Source organism: Anopheles bellator, chromosome 1, assembly GCF_943735745.2.
Source record: "Anopheles bellator chromosome 1, idAnoBellAS_SP24_06.2, whole genome shotgun sequence".
Taxonomy (NCBI): domain Eukaryota; kingdom Metazoa; phylum Arthropoda; class Insecta; order Diptera; family Culicidae; genus Anopheles; species Anopheles bellator.
The window spans coordinates 56,293,249-56,313,857 of NC_071285.1; the positions used below are offsets into that span (position 1 = coordinate 56,293,249).

The window sequence follows — 20,609 nt, forward strand, 5'->3', positions numbered from 1 at the left end:
GGTTTTATCGATTGTCCTTCCCCAAACACCACCCGTCCCGGTCCCGTCCTCTGTGTGATGTATGCGCGGTCGATTAACCGAGCCCCGACCCATTTTTCTCTTCTCCGACTCTCGCTCCCCAGACGGTTGACAGCGCCGCCGAGCGGTCCTCACCCTTCCGATGTCGGCGCGAGCGAGATAGATGCCGAACGCCTCCTCCGACACCAGCACCGCCTCCTTCGACGCCCCACAAAACTAGAGGTGAGTAGCGTGGTGGTGGTATCGGGACACACTAAAGGGACTGCACTGTACTGTGTCGCTTTCCAACCAGTGCCCCCCGATGCCATGACAGTGTCCGGTTCGCAGCCGCAGCAGCCGATCGAAAGTGTCCACCCTTGCAGCCGGCGCACCAGCAACCTCGGTTCCCGTTCTACCAACACCACCACCACCACCGCTCAGCAGCCCGCGACCGGCGCAGGTCTCGATGCCGCCGCGTCTTCGATGGCGCTGTGCAGCGGCAACATGTCGTCATCGTCCTCGTCATCGACCTCCTGCTCCCCGACTCCGCATGCCTCCGCCGCCGCCAGTCCCGGACATCCGCAGCAGCAGCAGCACAGTGGCGGCACCCCGACGTCTGCCCTGCGGAGGCTCTACTTCAAGACGGCTCGCGTCAGCAAGGCCGCCAGCAAGGCTGCCACGGCGGCGACGGTAGTGGCTGCGGCGGCCAGCACCATCACGACCGTCCCGAAAGTGATCGTGATGGGCTCGTCCACAACATCCGAAGCCACCACGATCAACACCTCGACCGATTCGGCCTCAACGCACGTCACGAACGTGACGACCACAACCGACACCGAAACCAACGACTCCTTGGACCTCGGTAAGCCCCAGCCCCTTTTTCAGATCAGACGAATGCGGTCTCCTCTTGGGGCAATTTTACTTTATGTAAATCAATTCCCAGAAATATGTATAAAGTTATTTTCCCGTCCCACTCTCGAAACGGTTTGCGAAAACAATTCCTTTTTTCTGGGATGATACGCAACTCCTTAATTTAATTCGGCTTCTATCAACTCCGAACCGATGTCCACACGGTGCCTTCGTTCGTTCGTTCGAGGACACGAATAACAACGAAGTCAGCGAAAGGAAATGGGGCGTTTTTGGAACCCAACGAGATTGGACTCCTTTCAGGCACGAATGGGTTTTCAAACCCGTATTCGAAAGATCCCTCGGATATGACAACAGAACCAATTCGGATCACTAATCGACGACTTCCAGAAAACAGCCGCCCTTTGGTATGGACGAAGTGTTGCTCATCAAATGGTTGCCGCCCATTGACCTGTTTCTCGGTCCTCGTTGAACCCTTGGGAACTGTCTGCTAGTGCTAGTGCTAGTGCTGCCAACGTAACAATATGTGGTTCCAGCGCGGGAACTGTTTTTATTCCATCACAGCCCAGTTCCACGTTTAAAATCTATTTCAAACAACATGGAACTTTTTAAATAAATATAATCACAGAGCAGAGCTACAATATGTACTCATCAAAGTAAGTTGGTGAGCAAAATTCTAAACATTCCAACGTGTCGATACAAGTTGGCCATGGCCGGAGAGAGAGAGTTCACAGCCAAATTCAAGCGAAACCGCCTGAACGTGTGTTGTTGAAATTGAAAACAATTCGAACGCTCGGTTGTTGTTTACAAACATTGGGGTATTGGTCGCCCACACCGGAAACGGATCGGTGAGGTGCATCGGTTGAACGATTTTCGGGCGTCGGCCGTCCCTCCGTAGCGTGCCGTGCCATGCAGAGGATTCCAAACAGAGACGTGCCCCGAGGAAAGTTTGAGTCTAAAATTGATACACGATGTGTGTTTGCTTGTCCATTCCCTTCTCCAATGCTTCCGAATCCGCACCCCACCCCAGGTGATACGTCGGGACAGAGCGAACCGCTGCTCAGCTCGCTGGACGACGAGAGCTCCAGCATCGTGATGATGAACGAAACCAACGGCGAGGAGGACGAAAACATCACCGTCATCAACGGGCCGCCCGACACACCGATGCTGATAAGCTATCAGGTGAGCATAACCCTCTGTTTCCCACGAACTGCTGGTCCATGCTAAAAACCCCGCAAGTTGTTTTTCAGTGACCAGGGCAACGTAGAGAGGATTTCCCCAACTCACGACCACAGTCATTAAACGGTGTTGCGGGATGGTGCATTCCCCGTGCGCCTAGGTCATGGTGCTATTTTTACGAGTCACCCGGTCCCGGAATGAACCCAGGCCCCCGCACCCGGAACAGAGTGCCCGATCCGATGGGTCCACCCCAAGTGCTGCTTCTAAGAACCACGGTCGAGTGTATGCTAAATTTGCAATTAACATATGTTCCAATCATGAACCGTGGGGTTGGTGGTGTCGCGGCCATTGAGCCGAGCGTTTACGTGGCCCGCAGCACTCTCAACCTAAATTCTAAAGTACCGCGTACCAAGAAAGCACTCTCGAATTCGGCGACCGGCGGCTCTGTGACCTGACGCTCTCCAATGACGTCATTGCACAGAGCGTTTGAGTGTGTTGAGTAACTTTGTGGCGCGCTGGCCCACCGCCGGGTCCGCCGGACCACTAGCCCTTTGTGGGTTGCCGCAAGAAACCGCGATCATTGTAAACCTGCCAAACCCTACCCTACCAAGTGCTGTGCGGTGGGTCACACCGGTGATTTCGGATTTGTTGCACTTTTGTACGTGGAGCCGAGACGCGCACCGGCCGAGGCGGAACAGGCAGGCGTCGCTCAATAAGTCGTTGAGTGGCGTAAGCTAGGAAAAGTAGGAAATATAACGAACGAAATACGCTTCCTGTCGTATGGGGCTGCAACGATGTAAGTTATGGAATGAAACCCGAGCTCATTTCAAGCTTTTCGCAAACGGATTGTTTTCTCAATTTCGTTTGGCAATAATTTGCAAACAAATCGTAACTGCAGCCTAACGACTTAGCAACCCACGTGGCCGATGCGTATGCGTTTTATTAATAGTCTTCCGCGCGGCGGCCTTTTATAATTAGCGTGTATTTTGTGTGTATTTTTAGGCGCCCTGGCCCAACGACTCACCACGAGCCGCGCAGCTCGGCAGCAGTTATGTTATGTTTCATTGGGCTATTGTGTAAACATATCAGAAACGCCGACAGCAGCCGATCCGTCGTCGTGGCGCGCGGCCGATGAAGAATTGCGGTTGCTGGTGGTCGGGCGGACGGAGCACACGTGCGAGCGTTGTAGCGCGTGATGTATTGCGATATCTTGAGAAGTCAAACCCTTGCCTTGGCAGAAAGCACACCGTCTGCGTCTGCCCTCCCGTTTATACCAACGTCCAGCCCGGCCAAATAATAATGATACTCCGAATGCTGTTTGATGGATGGCAGAAAAGTGTTGGACAATTTGGTTCGCAATCTTCATCGCCATACGCCATAGAGATGCCCCGGCGCACGCCCCGGATGTTTGATGAGGCAAATTTGCAAACGATTCGTTCGAAGGCGCCCAAGGCGACCTGTCATCAAAGGGGCGCGGAGCACCGAATGGCTACGGGTGACTATTTGCCTAAATCCGACGTCGGTGACGTCGGTTTCGTTGGTTGAGTCCGTTCGACCCTCTTCCGGTATTCATTTTGTTTCAGTGTGGAAGGATTAGTGGAACGCCCGAATGACGGAACCCGGTCGGTCCCCGTCCCAAAGGACGGAACCCTTTTCGGGATGGCTTTGTTGTCCAGCCGCAAGTTCAGGCCGCTAAGCGGTGACGGCGACGGCGAGAGAGAAAATTAATTCCAACGAAATACCGCCACGGGCTTGCGATGCTCCAGCGTAGGCAGTGACGGTACCAGATCCGTAATACAATTTTCCGTGCAGACCCCTTGGTGTCCCGTCTGTCCCCGGACTGTGGAATGGCTGCTTCGTCCGCGCCCCTGCAACCGATGGCCCGGGCCCAGGTTCGAAGAAATGAGATACTTCTCGGTTAACGCCTGCCATTGCCAATATTATACGACTCCGGTCCGGTCTCTCGGCCCCGTCAGGCGTGGACTGTAACGAGCCTCTTGTTGTCGAGAGTAAATAGCCATCGTCGTCCGTGGTGCGCCATTTCTTTTTTGGGCAATCTGATAACCCCTATCGTTTGAAGACGAGCGACGAGAAAAAAGGCAAAACGGATGATAAAATGGACGTGTCGAAGCCTTACGGGCGGCAACGGGCTAAGACGCGCGCGCGCTCACTCGCCATTATGTTAGCGATAAACGGGTTCGGGGTTTTCGGTACACGGAACCAGGTAATTTAATGGCCAGGGTGTTTTTGGAGGCCCTGAAGCCGGAAAAGCCGCGTACAGTGCGCTGGGAACGAGCCCATAAATTGCGTGGTGGATGGGCTTTTCTTTAATTACCAATAACCCCGCGTCCCCGTGGAGACCATCAAAGAAAGTAATGTTGCGGGCAATGTAACGAGATCCGGCTGCAGCGGATTGGTGTAATCTTACGCATTTTTATACAATTTATATTAACATTAAATCGGTACACAATCTAAAGCGGTGGCCAGGGTGCGCTAACTCACCGTCCCTTTCAATGGAGACGCCAAATGCAACAATTCCGTGGGTTAATTTAGCTAGAAAGTGAAGAATTTGCAAACCGCAACACACGACACTGCTTCTAACTGACGCAGTCACGCAACAATCCCCGATGCGCCTTAAAAAATGGAGCTTGAAATACAAGGGTGCAATGGCGTCCTTTCTGCATGCTTCTTGCTAATGACCCGGAACGGGAGCATACGTATGGCATAGATACACGGCACGCCACACTGTTTTGTTTATGCGCTGGACCCGCGATATGTGCTGCGTCCCATTGTACGGGTGGCCATTGTGTTGGGTCCACCTGGCTGCGTGCCTCCCTGCTTCCCGGTGGCTTTCTTTGCCGTTTCCGTTCCGCGTGTCAGCTATATTTTAATTCATACACAACTTTGTCGGTGCGGTCGGGAACGTCCAGCCCCCCCCGTGATGCTTTTTCTGTGTTTCTCGGTTTCGCCGGTTCTGCTGGGCCTTGTTTCGGAAAACTCATCGCCATCGCTCGCCGATCTGCTCTGTTGCTGCTGCCGAACCATCCCTTTGTGTTGCCCGGTTCCGGCTCGGGTCGGCCGGCCCGAGTCCCGGTTGCTGCTGACTGGCATGTACCGGATTTTACTCCGCTTTTCTAACGCCGGCGTGTGACGGCGCCGTGTGTCCCCGGGAAATGAAAAAAAACGGCTGCCTAATGGCCGACCGCGGCGAGACACGCGAAGCCTTCTTGATACACGTGTGTATATCGAAATGCGTCTAAGTTTCATGAAATCGAAAAAACGGAACCCACGACGGGTTTTTTTGCCTTTCATTAGACTGCCAGGTTGATTCGCCTTCCCCTTTTGGTCTAGGAAGGCCAGCTAATCAATAATTAACGCAGCAGGCGAACCGGTTCTGTCACGTTTCGGACTGCTTCTACCGGTTCTTACGCTGAACTGCTCGAATCGCAGGCCGTCTAACCGAAACCGCTTTAGTTTTCCCCCGAAATCGTTTCTTTTGAATGTACGACCGTAGACGATTTCCCACATCAAAATGGAGCATGCATTTTTTAGACAAAGCAAGCTGTGTGCTATCGATTGGTGGGGAACGAATGCGTCTTTTAGGGTGATCGCAGGCAAAAGCGCTTCAGCAACTGCTCGAAAACCTCCTTCGAAGCGGCTCTCGAAGGCTTAGGCACTAAAAGAAAGGTCCAACAGGACTCGTCGCCTTTGATTAGTATTTACTCTTCCCCAACTGTACAGTGTGCCCGGTCTAGGTATTATTTCAGTAAAAACCCGGCCCAAACCAAACGCAAAAAGACGTCGATCGAAAGCAATCAGTCGACTCCGTTTCATCAACGGTTTGGATTTCCTGGATTGTCAGTTGGCGCTTGTTTGGACAGCAATTTGCCTCGTCATTGGACAACAGAGAACCGCGCCGTAACCACCACCATCGTCTCGCCGGGGGAGGGAGTGACAGTCGCGCACGACCTTCAACTCCCTTCGGATTGGATCGTCACCGTGCACGCCACACAACGGACACTGACGCTGAAAGTCCAATGACTTCACCGATCCGAGTGCCGTTGGCCTTTCCCGGTTTCCCGGTCATGTCGGTGTCACGATTATCAAACAAGACCACATCGACCACACACCGTGATTCACGGGCACGGGCGGCACAGTTATTCTTCACGCGGCTGGCCGCGCGTAATGGCGATGACAGAGCAGCAGCTAGCCGGGCGTGCACGATCCTCGCACGATAATTTGAATTTAGTGCAACAGGGAAAAAAGTGGCGGCAACACACAGTTGTACAAACACAGCACAGTGGCACAGAGGAACGCGTCCCGGACCTGTCCCAATCCGTCCGTCGGGTCTTTTACCTTTTGTTTAACCGTGACTGCGGTCATAAATCTTTTGCCCTGCCCGCGTCGGATGATGGAACGGTGCAGACCACAACAACATCGCGGAGAAATCGCTGGAATCGTAGTACCGTCGGACTCACGCGAGTAAATTTTGCCTTCATTAGTGGGCGCGAACGCTCTTGGACTCTTTGAACTGTCACTCGCTTTGATGCTGACATAACCTGCAAACGGTGCACCGCGATCAATGGCCCCACATCAATATGGAGACGCCTGGTACTTCACTCGGGCGTCATGGAGACGCCTCTTAGGTGATAGATGAACTACACCCATTAAGCCTTTTGCCTCTCCGAAGTTGACTCACGGGTTAGGGTTAGCCCTCCTCGACGCCCTCCTCTGCAACTTCGACGAGTGATCCACCGACGATCCTGGTGGAGGTGCCTGGTCTTTCAGCGGGTCGTTTCTTCCCGCAGACAACACTCTGTTGCGTTGCTTTGTGCTCTCTAACCGCTTTCTTTGTCCTCTTTCCCCTCCCCAGGAACTGGAAGACATGTCACCGGCATCGCCCATGTTTTCTCCACGCGATTCACCGAAACCTGGTTCTGCGGTTGCGGGGCTACAGCGCACCGCAGCACACCACAACCCACGGACGGCACCGGCCACATCCGGTACCACCCGGTTCCCGTTCGATCCACCAGTGTCGCCGCCGAAAGCGCCAAGCACCGCCCGCAGCGGAAGTCGCGGAACGCCGGCTGGTGGAGGTACGCTGGCCCGGACCCACGAGACCATGTTCAGCTTCGACGAGTCACCGAACCCGATCCGCCGTCCACCGCCCAAGCTGCCCCCGTCGTCGGTCGACCAAACGCCGGAACACTCGCCGAACGCGGCCATTGATTGCCTGGTGGCCACACAACGCCAGCCACCGCCAGCGGACCCAGCAGCGGTGATCTCCTCGTCCTCGACGCCGAAACGACTGATGAACAGTTTCAAGACGCGGAAGGAGCGCTTCGTGCAGCAAGCGGGTAGTGCCGTAGCAGCGGCGACGGCTGCCGTTACTTCCGGCCCCGGGAAACCGTTCAAGAATCCCAACTACGACCCCGACCTGACGATGTTCCCGTTCGACCGGGAAGCGATCGATTACGAGCGCATCCAGCGGGAGTGTTTCGCCGTCGAGGAGGAGCTTCTCTTTGAGGACCACTGCACCGGCCGGAGTCGCCCGGACCGGGACGACGACCGCGACGAGCTGCAGCGCATCCTGGACGGTGGCGTGGGCTGCGAATCCCCCTCGAAGCTGCTGTTTGACTCGGAGATCTTCAGCGATCACTACTCGATCTTTCAGCAGTACGCCTACCTGTCGCAGCAGGAACGGAGCGGCGCGATCGGTGACCGATCCCACGGCCAGCGGAAAGTGAACCCAGCGGCTGATGCGTTCTCACCGCAACGGCGCCCGGAAACGGCACCCGCCTGCACCTCCACCGTCAAGGGTGCGCCCTCGCGGTTCGATCAGATCGCGACCAAGTTCGACATGATGCCACCCTCGAAGCTCGGTGGCAGTGTCGCAGCGCACCACCAGCTGGGCTGCGGGACGCTGCTGCCGGATCTGCGCGTCGACTACTTCGCCGAGACGTCCATCACGATCTCGCCCTCGTCGTCGCCGTCGTCGTCGGCGGGGATCGCCGTTGGCGAGCCGTCAGCGCCGCCGCCTGGAACGACGGTGGTGGTCGCGCGTGCGCCATCGCCTCGACTGCCGTCGGCGGTTGATGCGGTCGTCGTCGTCACCGGCACAGGCGCACACGCCGCCGGGGCTATAAATGTAACGCCAAACCCGATGGACGGAGCAGTCTGTACACAACCACGGGCAACAATAGTCGTACAGCAAGTACGTAGTTTTGTTCGCGCACCTCCGGTTCAGTGTGCAGCGCACTTTGTTTTCGTTCGCGTTCGGTTCCGGTTTCCGCAAAGTGTCCTTTCTTGTCGGATCGAATTTCCGGCAGCCGGCACCACGCTACTCGATCGATCCTGGGTTGTTGCGTTGTGGCGCGGACCAGCATGTCCGTCTGTCTGTATCTGTGAATCTGGTGTGATCGGTGTCGGTGGAATCGCACGCTACGTTTGATCTGTACGCACTGTGAACAAACCGAACGGACACGGCAAGATGAATCGCTTGATGAAAAGGGTTGCCAAATTGTTTGAACCCAAGGTAGGACGCCACACGCCACAGGTAACGCAGCGAAGGCGCTCCCACACACTAACCCGCCGACTGGCCATCCACTTGACGCAATAGTTGCTGGCCTGAACCCGGAACGTACAGGTTCTCCGAATCAACTTCACGCATGTTTATGTTGCCGCACCCGCGTTTCCCGGAGAAAGAGAGCGCGCGGACTCGCGGGCGCCTTAAGTCAACAAACATACGCGTTTCGTGCGTCTGCGATGGTGATAGCGCCTGCCCGCCCCGGGTAACGGATTGCCTTCGACCTCGGGTCGCTTTGGTCCACGGACTACAGTACGGACCAGACCAGGGAATTTGGGGAAACAAACGGGATATATTTAACGGGTGCCGGTGTGTGTGGCCGTGTGCTTCAAAAGAAACAACTTCCCCATTATCGTGCCCGGTACGGTTCCGACCACTGTTTTCGGGTCCACGGGATGGGTAAACTGTTTATTAGATCGTATGTGCGCGAGAAAGCAAAACGGTGCTACTGTCAATGATTTACTCCGCGTCAGTGTTGCGGCCAGGCACCGAAGAAAAGCGGGCACTTTTCCGATTCTGTACTCCGTAAATCTTGCGGCTCTTTTGGGCTGACGTAATTGAATTACTCCATGACACGGACCGGAGCATCCTTCGGTGGTTTTGTACCGGTCGTCCGACCGACCGTTGATTCTCTAAGCACCGATAGGTGGTGGTCCCCATCGGCGAAGGTTTAGCCGAAGGCGAAGATGATGAAAAAGGTATTTGCTGGTATTCTTTACCGGTGCTCCTGTCGCCTCCCCTGGCTAGGGTACTCAGATCGAGATTCGGCCAAATACCGGTGGTGGTAACGGTACAAATATCTCGTCTTTGATTTGTACGAAGCAGCAAAGCAAAGGTGCCTTTGTTCGTGGCGATCGCTTCCAATTGACGTTCAGCGCCGTCCCGTGAAATATGTTCCCGGTCCCCCCCAACCGGCGGTCTGATTATATCGGAATGCTGGAATGCTGAATTAGAAGCGCCAGGTGACGGCCCATTGGACTATTTCATGCTGTCATTCACTGTGGTCACTAGTAGTACGGTGGAGCATTCCTGAGTCTCGGGAAACACAAACAGAAAACATAAACAGAGACCGATGGTAACGATGGAAACGCTCTCGATTCGCACTTCGAAAGCACTTGACACGCCTGACACGCGTTCAAAATTGTGGACCACTTCGAGAATGGAAACACTTACCCCTGAGGGCGGTTAGAAAGCCAAACAAAACAAGGGAGGAAACACATCCGTGTTCTAGACGTGTTCCAATAATAATCCGTACCCGCGGTACGGCCCCGCAGACGCAGACTCACGCGTGCAATGAAATTTTCTCTGAGTCACTTACCGTTAATCTGTCCAAACGCCCGGGTGACACGTTACCGAAAAATTGCTTCACCCATAGGCCTACTTCAACTCATTCTTCTCGGAACCTTCGCCGCTCAGCAAATGATAAACCCGGCGGCAGGACACAGTTCTCGGAATATCGGCCCGGTCTCGAAGTTCCTCGGAAACCGTAACGTGTGCGTACGATGTGTGTGCCGTTGGAAACATTTGTCAGCAGCACCGTTCGCAACAGGCAGTGCGAAGAAAGCTCGGGTAGCTCGAAAAAAGAGGCCAACCATTGCCAAAATGCTCCCAACCGCGGAGGCTGTTGTCGATGTGAATGTGATGATATCATTCCGGTTTTCCGATCTGAGACAGGGGCCCACGTCAAGCAAGGTGAACGAGATAATGTCCCATCGTTCCCTGACAGCGCTTACCCCGTTCCGGTCCGGGGTGAAACACGTGCAAACTATCAATGTCCTGCGGTGTACGGTGACGACGACGAAATGTCGAGGTGCCGAAATGAGGTGCGGACAGCGTATGGCCGGGGTTTCCGTCCGACCACTGGGATAATGAATTCTGCAATCTTCTTGCCAGCTCACCGACCCACACTTTTGTCACTGTTCTTCACGGGTTATATTAAAGAATATTCTTTTTGTTTCGCCCAGCTTAGAAGGGCCAATGTTGGTGTTGGTGTGGCCCTCTTCTTATCTTCTGAGGCACTTAGGTACGCACTCTGCCCTCTACAGGACCCCGGACGTTTTACGGCCATCCTGCCAGAGCGGGTGGATTTGTTTTATTTGATTAATTTCGTTTGATGACTCTCTGTGGCGCCCATAAACGTCGGTCGCCCATTATCGCACGGCGAACGCGCCCCTTGTCGTCGTCTGTCTGGGGTTCCGTCGGCGGCTGCGACGTCCTGGGCTTCTTCGCCAACTGACGCCTTACGAACGGGGGCCTGCGGTCGCCACCGCAAAAGGCAAACAAAAGTACGTCAGCAGCGCGGCACGCACGAACGGATCGTGCAGAAAATTATCTCATTCGCATTAGCGCCGTCGTCCTCGTCCTCGTCGCCCAGGGATGATAACTGCCGCACCGCTACCAGCACTGAATGGAGTTCGTGTGGTTTTGATTGCCGTGGAGCGCGTGCTGTGTTGCGAGTAATTTCAATTTCGCTCCGTTGAATTGACTGTCGCCCGTGGCAGCAGCACAGCCATGGGTCCCGACCGCGGCCCGCCAAAAGGCCAAATTAGTTTTGTGCGAATCTCCGCGAGTTGTACTTGACAACACCATTACGCACTTCGCCGGGGCCGCACTCTCGAGTTCCGCGGGAGGTTGTTGAAGCGTGCAATTTTCGTGTTTATTGTTCTCAACGCATCCCCAGCGCGCGTCCCGAATTCGACACAATTTAATTAGTTTTTGCGCGCGAATGCGGCCGCGCGCGTATCTCGCATTTGAATAACCAATCATTAGTAGTTTGGTGGGTTTAACTCATAAAATGGGATACCACCGCTCAATATGTTGTGTGACCGCACAATTCAACTCCCTTCTCTCCCGTTCTCCGCCTCCACAGCCTTCGCTCAGCTTGGACTACACGTCCGTCGAGACGATCCTGCTCAAGAATGAGGGCGACTTTATCAGCGTCGAGCAGGGCAAGGAAGGGCAGCAGCCGGTGGCGCAGAAGAAGAAACAGCAGCGCGAGGAACACATGCGCCAGCTGCTGGACGTGACCAACACGCTTACGACGGAGGAAATCAAGGACTTCGAGATGAGGTGAGTGTTCGAACTTTCAAGCGTACCGAGTGGCCTCCGAACCGAGAGGCCACCCAATTAAGGGCACCGTCGACCGGCCAATGTTTTGGGGAGCTTTTTAATTTTCCAAAATAAATTAAAAAACTTTCGATTGCAAAACAGGCGGCCGCGCGTCCCACACGACAAGGATTTCCTTCTGCTTCCCAAACAACCCATCTGTGGTTCTCCCGCCGGGATCGGCTATTATGTTACTGTGCACCTTGATTAAATTTCGCGCGGCCAACATTTCGCCGTCAGAGACGGGGACCACCTTCCCATATGTGTGTTGTTGACGGCAGCGGCAAGGATCAATCCACCGGTACACGGAAGATTGGATTTTGGACGTCAACGGTCCACGCATACATATCCGATGGGACGGATGCACATTGATAAACATTTTATATCGAGTCGAAAACCGACCCCACCGGTGACTTACCGGGTTTCCGGTGGCATGGCCACAGCTCCTACGCGTTTTTCGGACGCGAAATCGATTACCTGCCGAACGGAGGTGGTTTTGCGGGTGTTTCTTTGCATCGGCATTTGCGTCGTGTTTACGTCCGCAATTGGCGCAGATTGGCGGGTCCGGCGCGGGTACACGTGTTTCTTCCGCGTAGTTCAAGGTCGCCGCGGAAATTACCCGAACCCGTGTGTTGTTGCGCTTGTCGAGGGCGGCTCACACATGCCGTCCGACAGTAAGCGGCCGTTCCAATAATTGCACGGCAGAACGCAAACACACAAAAACTCCAGATCAACATCCAAGGCCGATATTTCCCGAACCCGGCTGGTCTAAAATAGGAAAGATTACTAATCATGCCATTTCGTTTGAAACGACCCCAAAGGCAGTGCGCGTACCGTTCACCAGAGTTGGAAGTATTTGAAACAATGGCGCCTCGCCGCAGGGAATGCTGCAAACGCGGCCACCGCAGACGCTCATTATGGAATTTTTTAAATATTTTCACTTGGCTCACTGCCCGGACCATTCCACCGGATCCGGGGGAGGCAAATGGGACAAAGGGGACCGCACATTTCACGGCCGCACTTTGCGATGTTACACAAACTCCAGTCCGTTCCCCGTCAGCCCCAATCTTTAGGAAGGTTGTCGTATGCAAATCGATATCCTCGTCCCCCGGCATTCACTCCGACAGCAGCAGGAAGTGCAAATGATCGATGATACTTACCCTCGGCTACTGGCAGAACGGGGTCATCAAGGTGAAAGGAAGGAAGCATGACACGAATTTATGGTTTATGGTTAAAATCCTCAGCCCAGAACAACAATCGCACCAAATGCCTTTAACCGCGTTTATTGATCAGCACCGCGCACGTGACCCGCCCGCCTCAAGCGTCGCCCAAAATTTGCTTCAAATCGTCCGGAAGACTTTTCTTCATGTTCTCCATGTGGCGCAGCAGCTGGCCGCGCGTTTCCCGCGCGTTCAGTTGCACCGGCAGGGCCGCAATGTGGTCGCTGCTGCAGAGCGTCAGCTTGTGGCGCAACCGGAGTATCATGTCGACGATCTCCACCTCCAGCTTGCCCTTCGCCCACTCGGCCAGGTTCGCCTCGGACAGGGTTTGCATGTGCAGCACCTGCAGCGTTTGCTCGAGCTCGAAGTAACGTGCCTCGTACCAGCCCTTGAAGTTGGGCGAACTGAAGAACCGCCGGTATAGTCCCTCCCAGTCGCCCCGGCAGGTGGACGTGAGCTGTGGTCCGCAGTCGTCGAGCGTGGCCAGGAAATCCTCCTGCCGGAAGGTGTTCGGCTGCGGGGCCGAGCGGAACGGTGAAATATCCTTCTGCAGTGGCATCAGCGAGGCCATGTACCGCTCGAGCGGTATCATAAAGCTTTGCGTTAGCTCGAGCAGATGACGGCGCAGAAGGGCCGACTGCACGGACAGGGGCCGTTCCGTTTTCATGCCGAGCAAAATTTTCTTGATAAACGCTTTATCCTTCTGTACGAACGGTTTGTACTGGGTGTACAGACCGGGCGAGGAATCCAATAGCTTGTTCGTTATCTGCTTGATCTTCGATAGCCGTGACAGGGTCGCGGAACCGTCCGATGAAGTCGCCGCCGACGCCGACGATGATGACGAAGCTGACACCGACGGCGGTATGCTGGTTGGGCCGCCCTTCGGCGAATAGAGTGCCGATTGCTTCTGTTGCTGCTGCTGCTGCTGCTTCTGTAGCTGCGCCTCGGTGCTGTCCTGCAGGCGAATCGTATGCGGCCAGTGCTGCAGCGTTTTGGCGAAGAACGGATTCGTCACGCCCAGTATGATCGATGGGTGTCCGTTTTTGCTTTGCGTAAACTCTTTAAACTCGGTGTCATGTATCGTAAAGTAGGGACGGCTTTCGGCGCAGTACGCCAGCGGGCTGATAAGGCTGGTCAACGATTGCACCATGTGGGCACAGTCGGTCGGTGAGGTGCCGGTTACAATAATCGGTTCCCCAGTCAGCACCAGCTCCCAGAGCAGGTGAATGTAGGGCAAAAACAGCTGCAGGCTTTTGAAAATGTCAATCTCGTGCACCGACGACAGCACCCGGTTGGCCGTGGAGCCGGCCGGCACCGTCGCGTCCGGGTTCGGTACGATGGCCATTTTTCCGTTCTGCTTCGGTATGCTGACCTCATACACGCTGCCCAGCAGCTGAAGTGACAGCAGTTCATCGCCTAGCAACGAGGGCCACTTGCATATTGCATCGCAGATGGCCTCCAGCGTTGGCTCGCCCGTCGCAAAGTAGGCCGGTGCAATGGCGGCGCTTAGCTCGTAAAAAAGATTCACGAACGGAAGCCGCGTCAGCAGCACCACACTCTTCTGGAAGTAGCCGCGCTTCAGCGTGCTGTCCTTGATCTGGCGGAAGTACACGAAGCCCCAGAAGTGGCCCGGATCGGCCCGGTGCACCGGTAGGCAGTGGCAGTTGAATTCTTGCAGCCCTTTCGGCAGGATAGAATTTTCGGACCCGGATGAAACCCGCAGGCGGATGTGGAATTGCGAGTCCCCCATGCAGCCCGAGTTCGAGTCGGGGAACGCCAGATAGCAGATGTTCATCTTTTCCTGTTCCGTCAGTGTGACGTGCTTCGGATGGATAAGTTCCATCGCTTGGCCCAGCTCGAGATCGAACGTAACGATACAGATGCAGTGCAACCACTCGCTGAATCGGTCCCAGGTGCCTATCCTGTCATCGGAAGTCACCCCTTTCGCAGACTCGTCCTTCAGTTCCGGTTGCTGCGGGTTTTTCCTTCGTTGCTCTTCCTCCTGTTCGCCTCGAGCCATTTCGAGAACTAGCCGCTTATGTTCGTACACGATGCGATCGATTTCGTAGCGCTCCAGTCGGCCCTTGTCTAGCGACGCCTTGAGCTCGCAGTTGCCCTCCACCACTACGTGCAACACTCCGTTCAGATCCACATTGAACGACAGCCCGACGTACTCGATGCCGTCGGCGAAGTTTCCCTCCAGCTGCAGCCGGCCAAGGGTAATATTATCACTTACGATGGCACTCTCCCCCTCGTACAGTCGCTGCACCGCGCGAAAGTTCTTCAACCGGTGCTTCACCTTCAGCGGAAGTGTCGAGTTGCGACTAATGAGTATTCGAGGTTGATCGTCGCCGTTCGCACCGATCAAACCGATCGACCGGGGCACCAAATCCCACCACAGCACGTCCTGTATCGTGCCGGACCGGTCACCACTGAGAATGCCGGCGGCGATGGCCGTCCCGACGACGACCGCCTCGTCCGAATTGACCGAACTGCTGAGCGAGCGGCGATCGAAGAACTCGCTCAGCATTATTTGCACACGCGGGATGCGCGACGATTCACCGACCAGCATGATCTCGTGCACGGCGAACCGATCCTTTCGCGCGCGCCGCAACGCCGTCTCCACGTGCAGGAGCACCCGCTCGAACAGATCCTTGCACAGCTCGTACAGTACGTCCTTCGTGAGCAGCGTGCACAGCGTGTGGCCACCTTCGCCGAGACCGTCGATTTCGATCGACACCTGGCTCGTGTAGGAAAGGGTGCGCTTCGCCTGCTCGCAAGCTTTCCGGATCTTTCGCATCGCCGCCCGATCGCCACTGACGTCGACCGATTGGGTTTCGTGCAGCTGCTTCACGAGGTACGCCACCAATCGACTGTCAATGTCCACCCCACCAAGATTCGTGTCTCCCGAGCTAGCCCGCACCTGGAACACTCCGTTGTAGATCGTTAGAATGGACACATCGAGGAACCCGCCACCGAACGAACACACTAACACGCACTGCTCGCCGACCACCTTCTTGTTGATGCCGAACGAAATGGCCGCCGCCGTCGGTTCGTTGATCAACCGTAGCACCGTGAGGCCGGCGATGGTGGCCGCATCCAGCACCGCCTGCCGCTGCCCGTCGGAGAACTGCGCCGGCACGGCAATGACGGCACCGGTCACCGTGTGACCGAGCCGTCGCTCTGCCATCGCGCGCAAGTGCGCCAGTATAAGGCTGCATATCTCTTCCGGATGGTAGCTTTTCCGTTCGCCCTTGAACTGCACCTGAATCTGGCTGCCACCGTCACCTTTGGGCCGCCCAAGGACACGCTTCACGTCCACGACACAGTTCGCCGGGTCGTGATCGGCCTGAGCGAGCGCTTCTTCGCCCACCAGGCGCCCCTTCTCGGTGAACGCCACCACCGACGGGATGCGATGATTGCCCGCATCGTTGGCAACGATTTCGAACTTATCGTTCCGGAAGATGCCGACGCTCGAGTAGCTCGTCCCGAAGTCGATTCCGATTGCCACCGCAGCGGGGGCCGACCGGATTTCCATCTTTTCGGGCACTTTTTAATTACCAACCGCAGTAGCAATCATCTCTTCCGGTTTCGCTGTCGGTGGGTGAGGGATGACAAAAAATAATAATCTCATTAGTTCCCGGTGATGATAAGGAGCGGGGATCGAACTCGCGACTGCCTTGACGTTTGACCCGTGCGCGTGCTTCGGAACATAAACAAACAAAGCAACCATTGTTTACTGGCTTTCGAAATCGCACATAACTCGTGCTGCGTGCTCGGCCTGCGGCTGTTTCTGGGCGAACGAATCGATGCCCTCCGGGCATTTGATGCACGTAACAGCGGAAAGCGAAGGGAATTCGCACGGATCGGAAAGTTTGTGTGGGAACTTCGCACCCGTTCGGTGAACGGCTGCGGTCAACATTTTGTTTCATCGGATCATTTGGAAGAAAAGTCTCACAAGAGCCGTGGTTTGCAAAAGTTTTCGCCAATCGCGAAAGTTTGCACTCGTTTTGCACCTTAACGCACACAGTATCCTGTCGCCGCTCTACCGAAACCCATTGACCTACAGTAGCATCTACGTACCGGTGGACCAATATAACAGCATAACATTCTAAAACTTTCTTTCTACAATATACACTCTAAAGAGCAGCGAAAACGTGAACTAATTTCATCGATAACAGAACGACTTTTAACCAGCCAAAGATGAACGACGAGACTGTTGACTTTTCAGCGCAGGCGCAACAAAGCCGTGACAGTTGTATGCTGCGCTTCGTTTATACTGTGAAGGTGAAAACTTTCCTCGGCGCTCGGTGGCTGGCCACCGTTGAAAAACGTTGGGCACATTTTTTCAAATCCGATTTCCCTATCAAGCTATCTGTAAAAAATACTATCACTGAGACAAAACGTCGATTTTTTGTGTGTCTGTATAAAATGTACTTTAAGAAAGTCTGCTTAGTCCTTGTTCTGTTTCGGTAACGCGTAAAGTTGTGAGGCGTGTTAAAAATGCGATTTTCTTCTTTTTCATTCGCCCTAGATACGGTAGTCCACACCACAGCCGGTCGCAGTCAGTAAAAACACCGGGAAGCCGTGCAGGGGGCCGTCCAAATCAGCTATGCTTGCCACAACAACGATCAAGGTAGGCTGAGCCGGCTTCAAAATGGCAAAGCGAAACCTTTTTTACTACTATTTTATCTCATTTTATTTCTTTATTTCCCTCCCAGAGTGGCTTCTATGCCCAACACAGGGGTCGAAGAAGAGTACTACCGGTTGAGGCATTTCTCCATCACCGGCAAAGGTGTCGTAAATCGGGGTGATTCGCTCAAAAGTCGACGAAGTAAATCAAACAACAGTGTGGCCAGCTCCAACTCCAGGTGGGCAATGCGTCTGAGGGACACTGATTGCTCTGGGCAATAAATTACAAAAGTTTCGTGTTTAATCTCCATGTGGACGCTGCCTCCCTTCATCCGTTTTTCACACCACAGTACCGAGCATTTAACTCCAGCCGCAGTGAATGTGGCAGGCTCCGCTCGCACATCTGCCACATGTAGTTTAGCATCGAGCCGAGAAAGCAGTACTTCGAATCCGGGTTCGGGACCGTACAAGTGAGTACCACTACCGGGCAGATGTGCCGAATTTCCCGCTGGTACCACGCACAGCCACGTTGCATCAATATTCATTTCGAAATTTAAATAGAAACTAACTTTAACTTCGTTCGACCTTTTCCCCAATCAGGGTGCTGATGCTCGGTGGAGCGGCCGTCGGAAAGAGTTCGCTGGTGTCACAGTTTATGACCTCCGAATACCTGCATGCGTACGACACCAGCATAGGTGAGTGGTGAACGCGCTTTTTTTCGTCCCTTTCCATTAAATTGCCATTAAGTGCCCACGCCCGGCCAGGGAATTGCAAAGTTTTGTCCCAAGCGATCCCCGTTCGACGGTTCCGTTTCGCAACTTTTTGCTCGCCCAAAGGGTGGGATTTTAGAGCGTGCATGTGTATGAGACTTTGATGGATCGACAGTCGATGTTGGATTCTACAACAGCCCCACCAGCCGATACTCCCTATGAGCCCTAGAAGCGAAGCAGGAGCGGTTTGTTTTAGAAACAAATTGGTGGGCATAATGAACCTGTCAGCAGCAACGCGGCATAGCGTTCGGACAGCGGTGTAAAACACGTGTCTAGAGTAAGAGCTTTTTACCACGTACCATACTTGCTGTACACGGGATCCCTGCGATAATACTTAAGAGTTTGGAGTACGTCCGAGTGTTTAAGCAACTTGTTTTACCGCAACCTTTTGTGTTCACCCGTCGGAATTCAAACATCATACTTTTCTTTAGTACGTACGCATCTGACAAAACACAGCCTTCAATTTCCTCTTTGTAAATGACTACATTGTATGAACGTTTTGGGCAACCGGCAGCAGGATAAGGACAATTTATAAACCAGGACGTCGGCGTCGTCGTCGCGTACCCAAGATGGATCGCGCGGCTGGGTGCGAAACTTCAAGCCCGCCGACACGGAAGCATGCCACTCGGCCGTCAAGTCTAGAGAAGGGACTTAATTAAATTTCCTTCTTCTTTATTCTGCACCAACCCCACACGGACTCTTTATTGCGCTCCGGTATGGCGTGGGCACTGGCGAACCGGCGCGCTTCCGCAAGATGCTTTATTTTATGTATTGCTAAATTGTGTCCATCAGCACGCCGCCACCACCACCGCCGTCGTTGTCGTCGTTGCTGGCTCTAGATTGTGCTCGGCTCATTTATGCTGCCAAGCAGTGCTTTCCATCGGCCAACGTTTCGCTATTCCTCGCGTCAACCGGCGACGGATGGTTGCTATTTCTGCTGCATCCAGCAGAATGCATCCAACAAGATCGACAATATCGTGTTGCGCGTACCGGTTTTTGCCTTTTTCTGGTGGGGCACAATAAATGGCCGTCTATTGCGCTTTACAGCTTTCACTCGAGCTATCACTCAGATGGCCTTGGTCCCGAGAATGAGCTGAGCTGTGTGGTGACACGTAAAGGGATTGCACCTAACAAAAACCCATCGCCTTGTGGACGCCTTTAAACTGAAACCGTCGAGTTGAGTCGCTTCATTACAAACGCTCATTCAACCTCTTTGCCGCAGATGACGATTCGGGAGAAAAAACGGTTTCCGTTCTACTCAGTGGAGAAGAATCCGAGTTAACATTCATCGACCACAGCTACACCGAGATGGCGGTAGGTAGAGGGCGAACGGGAGCATCCAACCACGAAACGCATGTTTTTTTTTTCAAATGTCTGACCTGCTTGTCCCACTTTTGTAGCCGGAAAACTGCATGGCAACGTACGATCCGCACGGATACTGCGTCATCTACTCGTCGGCCGATAAGGGCAGTTTTCTGGTCGCCGAACGGGTGCTGCAAATCCTGTGGACCACAGAAAATATCGCCCAAAAGGCTGTGATCCTGGTGGCCAACAAGGCGGATCTTGCCCGCAGTCGAATGGTTGCTTCCGACGGTAAGCTTCACTCTTCCCGCAGTCCTAGCGGTTACGAAACTGACCGATTTTGAATCATCGACAGAGGGTAAAGCAATGGCCACGCAGTACGATTGCAAGTTCATCGAAACGTCCGTAGGCATCAACCACAACGTGGACGAACTTTTGGTTGGGTTGCTATCGCAAATAAGACTAAAGCTGGAGAACCCAGAGAAATCAAGGTACGCGGGCGATGCGAGGCCGTGGTAAACGGTTTCGAGTAATAACCCACGGCTTTCTCCGTTTTAGGGACCTCTTCCGGAAACGATCGATCAGAAAGTCGAAACGACGCGCCTGTTCCCCGCTGGGTGGGGCCATCTGTTTGGCGGGTATCGGTGGAAACACCAACCCCAGCACACCGGTTTCGGGACCACCGGCCCCCGGGGGCTTCGTTGAAACGCCTCCCGGAAGTGCCCACAGCAGGTAAGTGGAAGCCGCTTATCTTCTTTCCCGGTGGTGGTTTGTTTCTAACACACAACTTTGGCCCATTTTTCATCTTTTTTTTCTAACCATCAACACGTTAGTCCAAGGAAGTACCGGGGCTCACGGACATCGGCTAGTCTGAAGGTGAAAGGTTTACTGGGTCGTGTGTGGGCACGTGACTCGAAATCCAAGAGTTGTGAAAATTTGCACGTGCTGTAA

General features: G+C 54.3%; 2 protein-coding genes across 2 annotated transcripts; one reads left to right on the forward strand and one right to left on the reverse strand.

Moving 5' to 3' along the window:
* Positions 1-310: 310 nt before the first annotated feature.
* LOC131206095 (uncharacterized) lies at positions 311-20,609 on the forward strand. Its single transcript, XM_058198488.1, has 13 exons — positions 311-859; positions 1,895-2,046; positions 6,917-8,257; positions 11,499-11,698; positions 17,489-17,590; positions 17,676-17,825; positions 17,937-18,056; positions 18,187-18,281; positions 19,579-19,670; positions 19,757-19,949; positions 20,014-20,149; positions 20,217-20,390; positions 20,492-20,609. The coding sequence occupies exons 1-13, from the start codon at positions 325-327 to the stop codon at positions 20,607-20,609; spliced, it is 3,408 nt and encodes a 1,135-aa protein (XP_058054471.1). The 5' UTR covers positions 311-324.
* On the reverse strand, positions 12,965-17,178 carry LOC131206094 (heat shock 70 kDa protein). The gene is made up of 2 exons (XM_058198487.1): positions 17,038-17,178; positions 12,965-16,548 (listed from the first exon to the last, which is right to left on the reverse strand). The coding sequence occupies exon 2, from the start codon at positions 16,490-16,492 to the stop codon at positions 13,052-13,054; it is 3,441 nt and encodes a 1,146-aa protein (XP_058054470.1). The 5' UTR covers positions 16,493-16,548; positions 17,038-17,178; the 3' UTR covers positions 12,965-13,051.

Bases quoted from the DNA above. Each gene is read 5' to 3' on its own strand.
- LOC131206095 (XM_058198488.1), top strand. From the start codon at position 325: ATGACAGTGTCCGGTTCGCAGCCGCAGCAGCCGATCGAAAGTGTCCAC. The intron at 860-1,894 runs GTAAGCCCCAGC...ACCCCACCCCAG, and splicing joins CAACGACTCCTTGGACCTCG to GTGATACGTCGGGACAGAGC. The intron at 11,699-17,488 runs GTGAGTGTTCGA...CATTCGCCCTAG, and splicing joins ATCAAGGACTTCGAGATGAG to ATACGGTAGTCCACACCACA.
- LOC131206094 (XM_058198487.1), bottom strand. From the start codon at position 16,492: ATGGAAATCCGGTCGGCCCCCGCTGCGGTGGCAATCGGAATCGACTTC.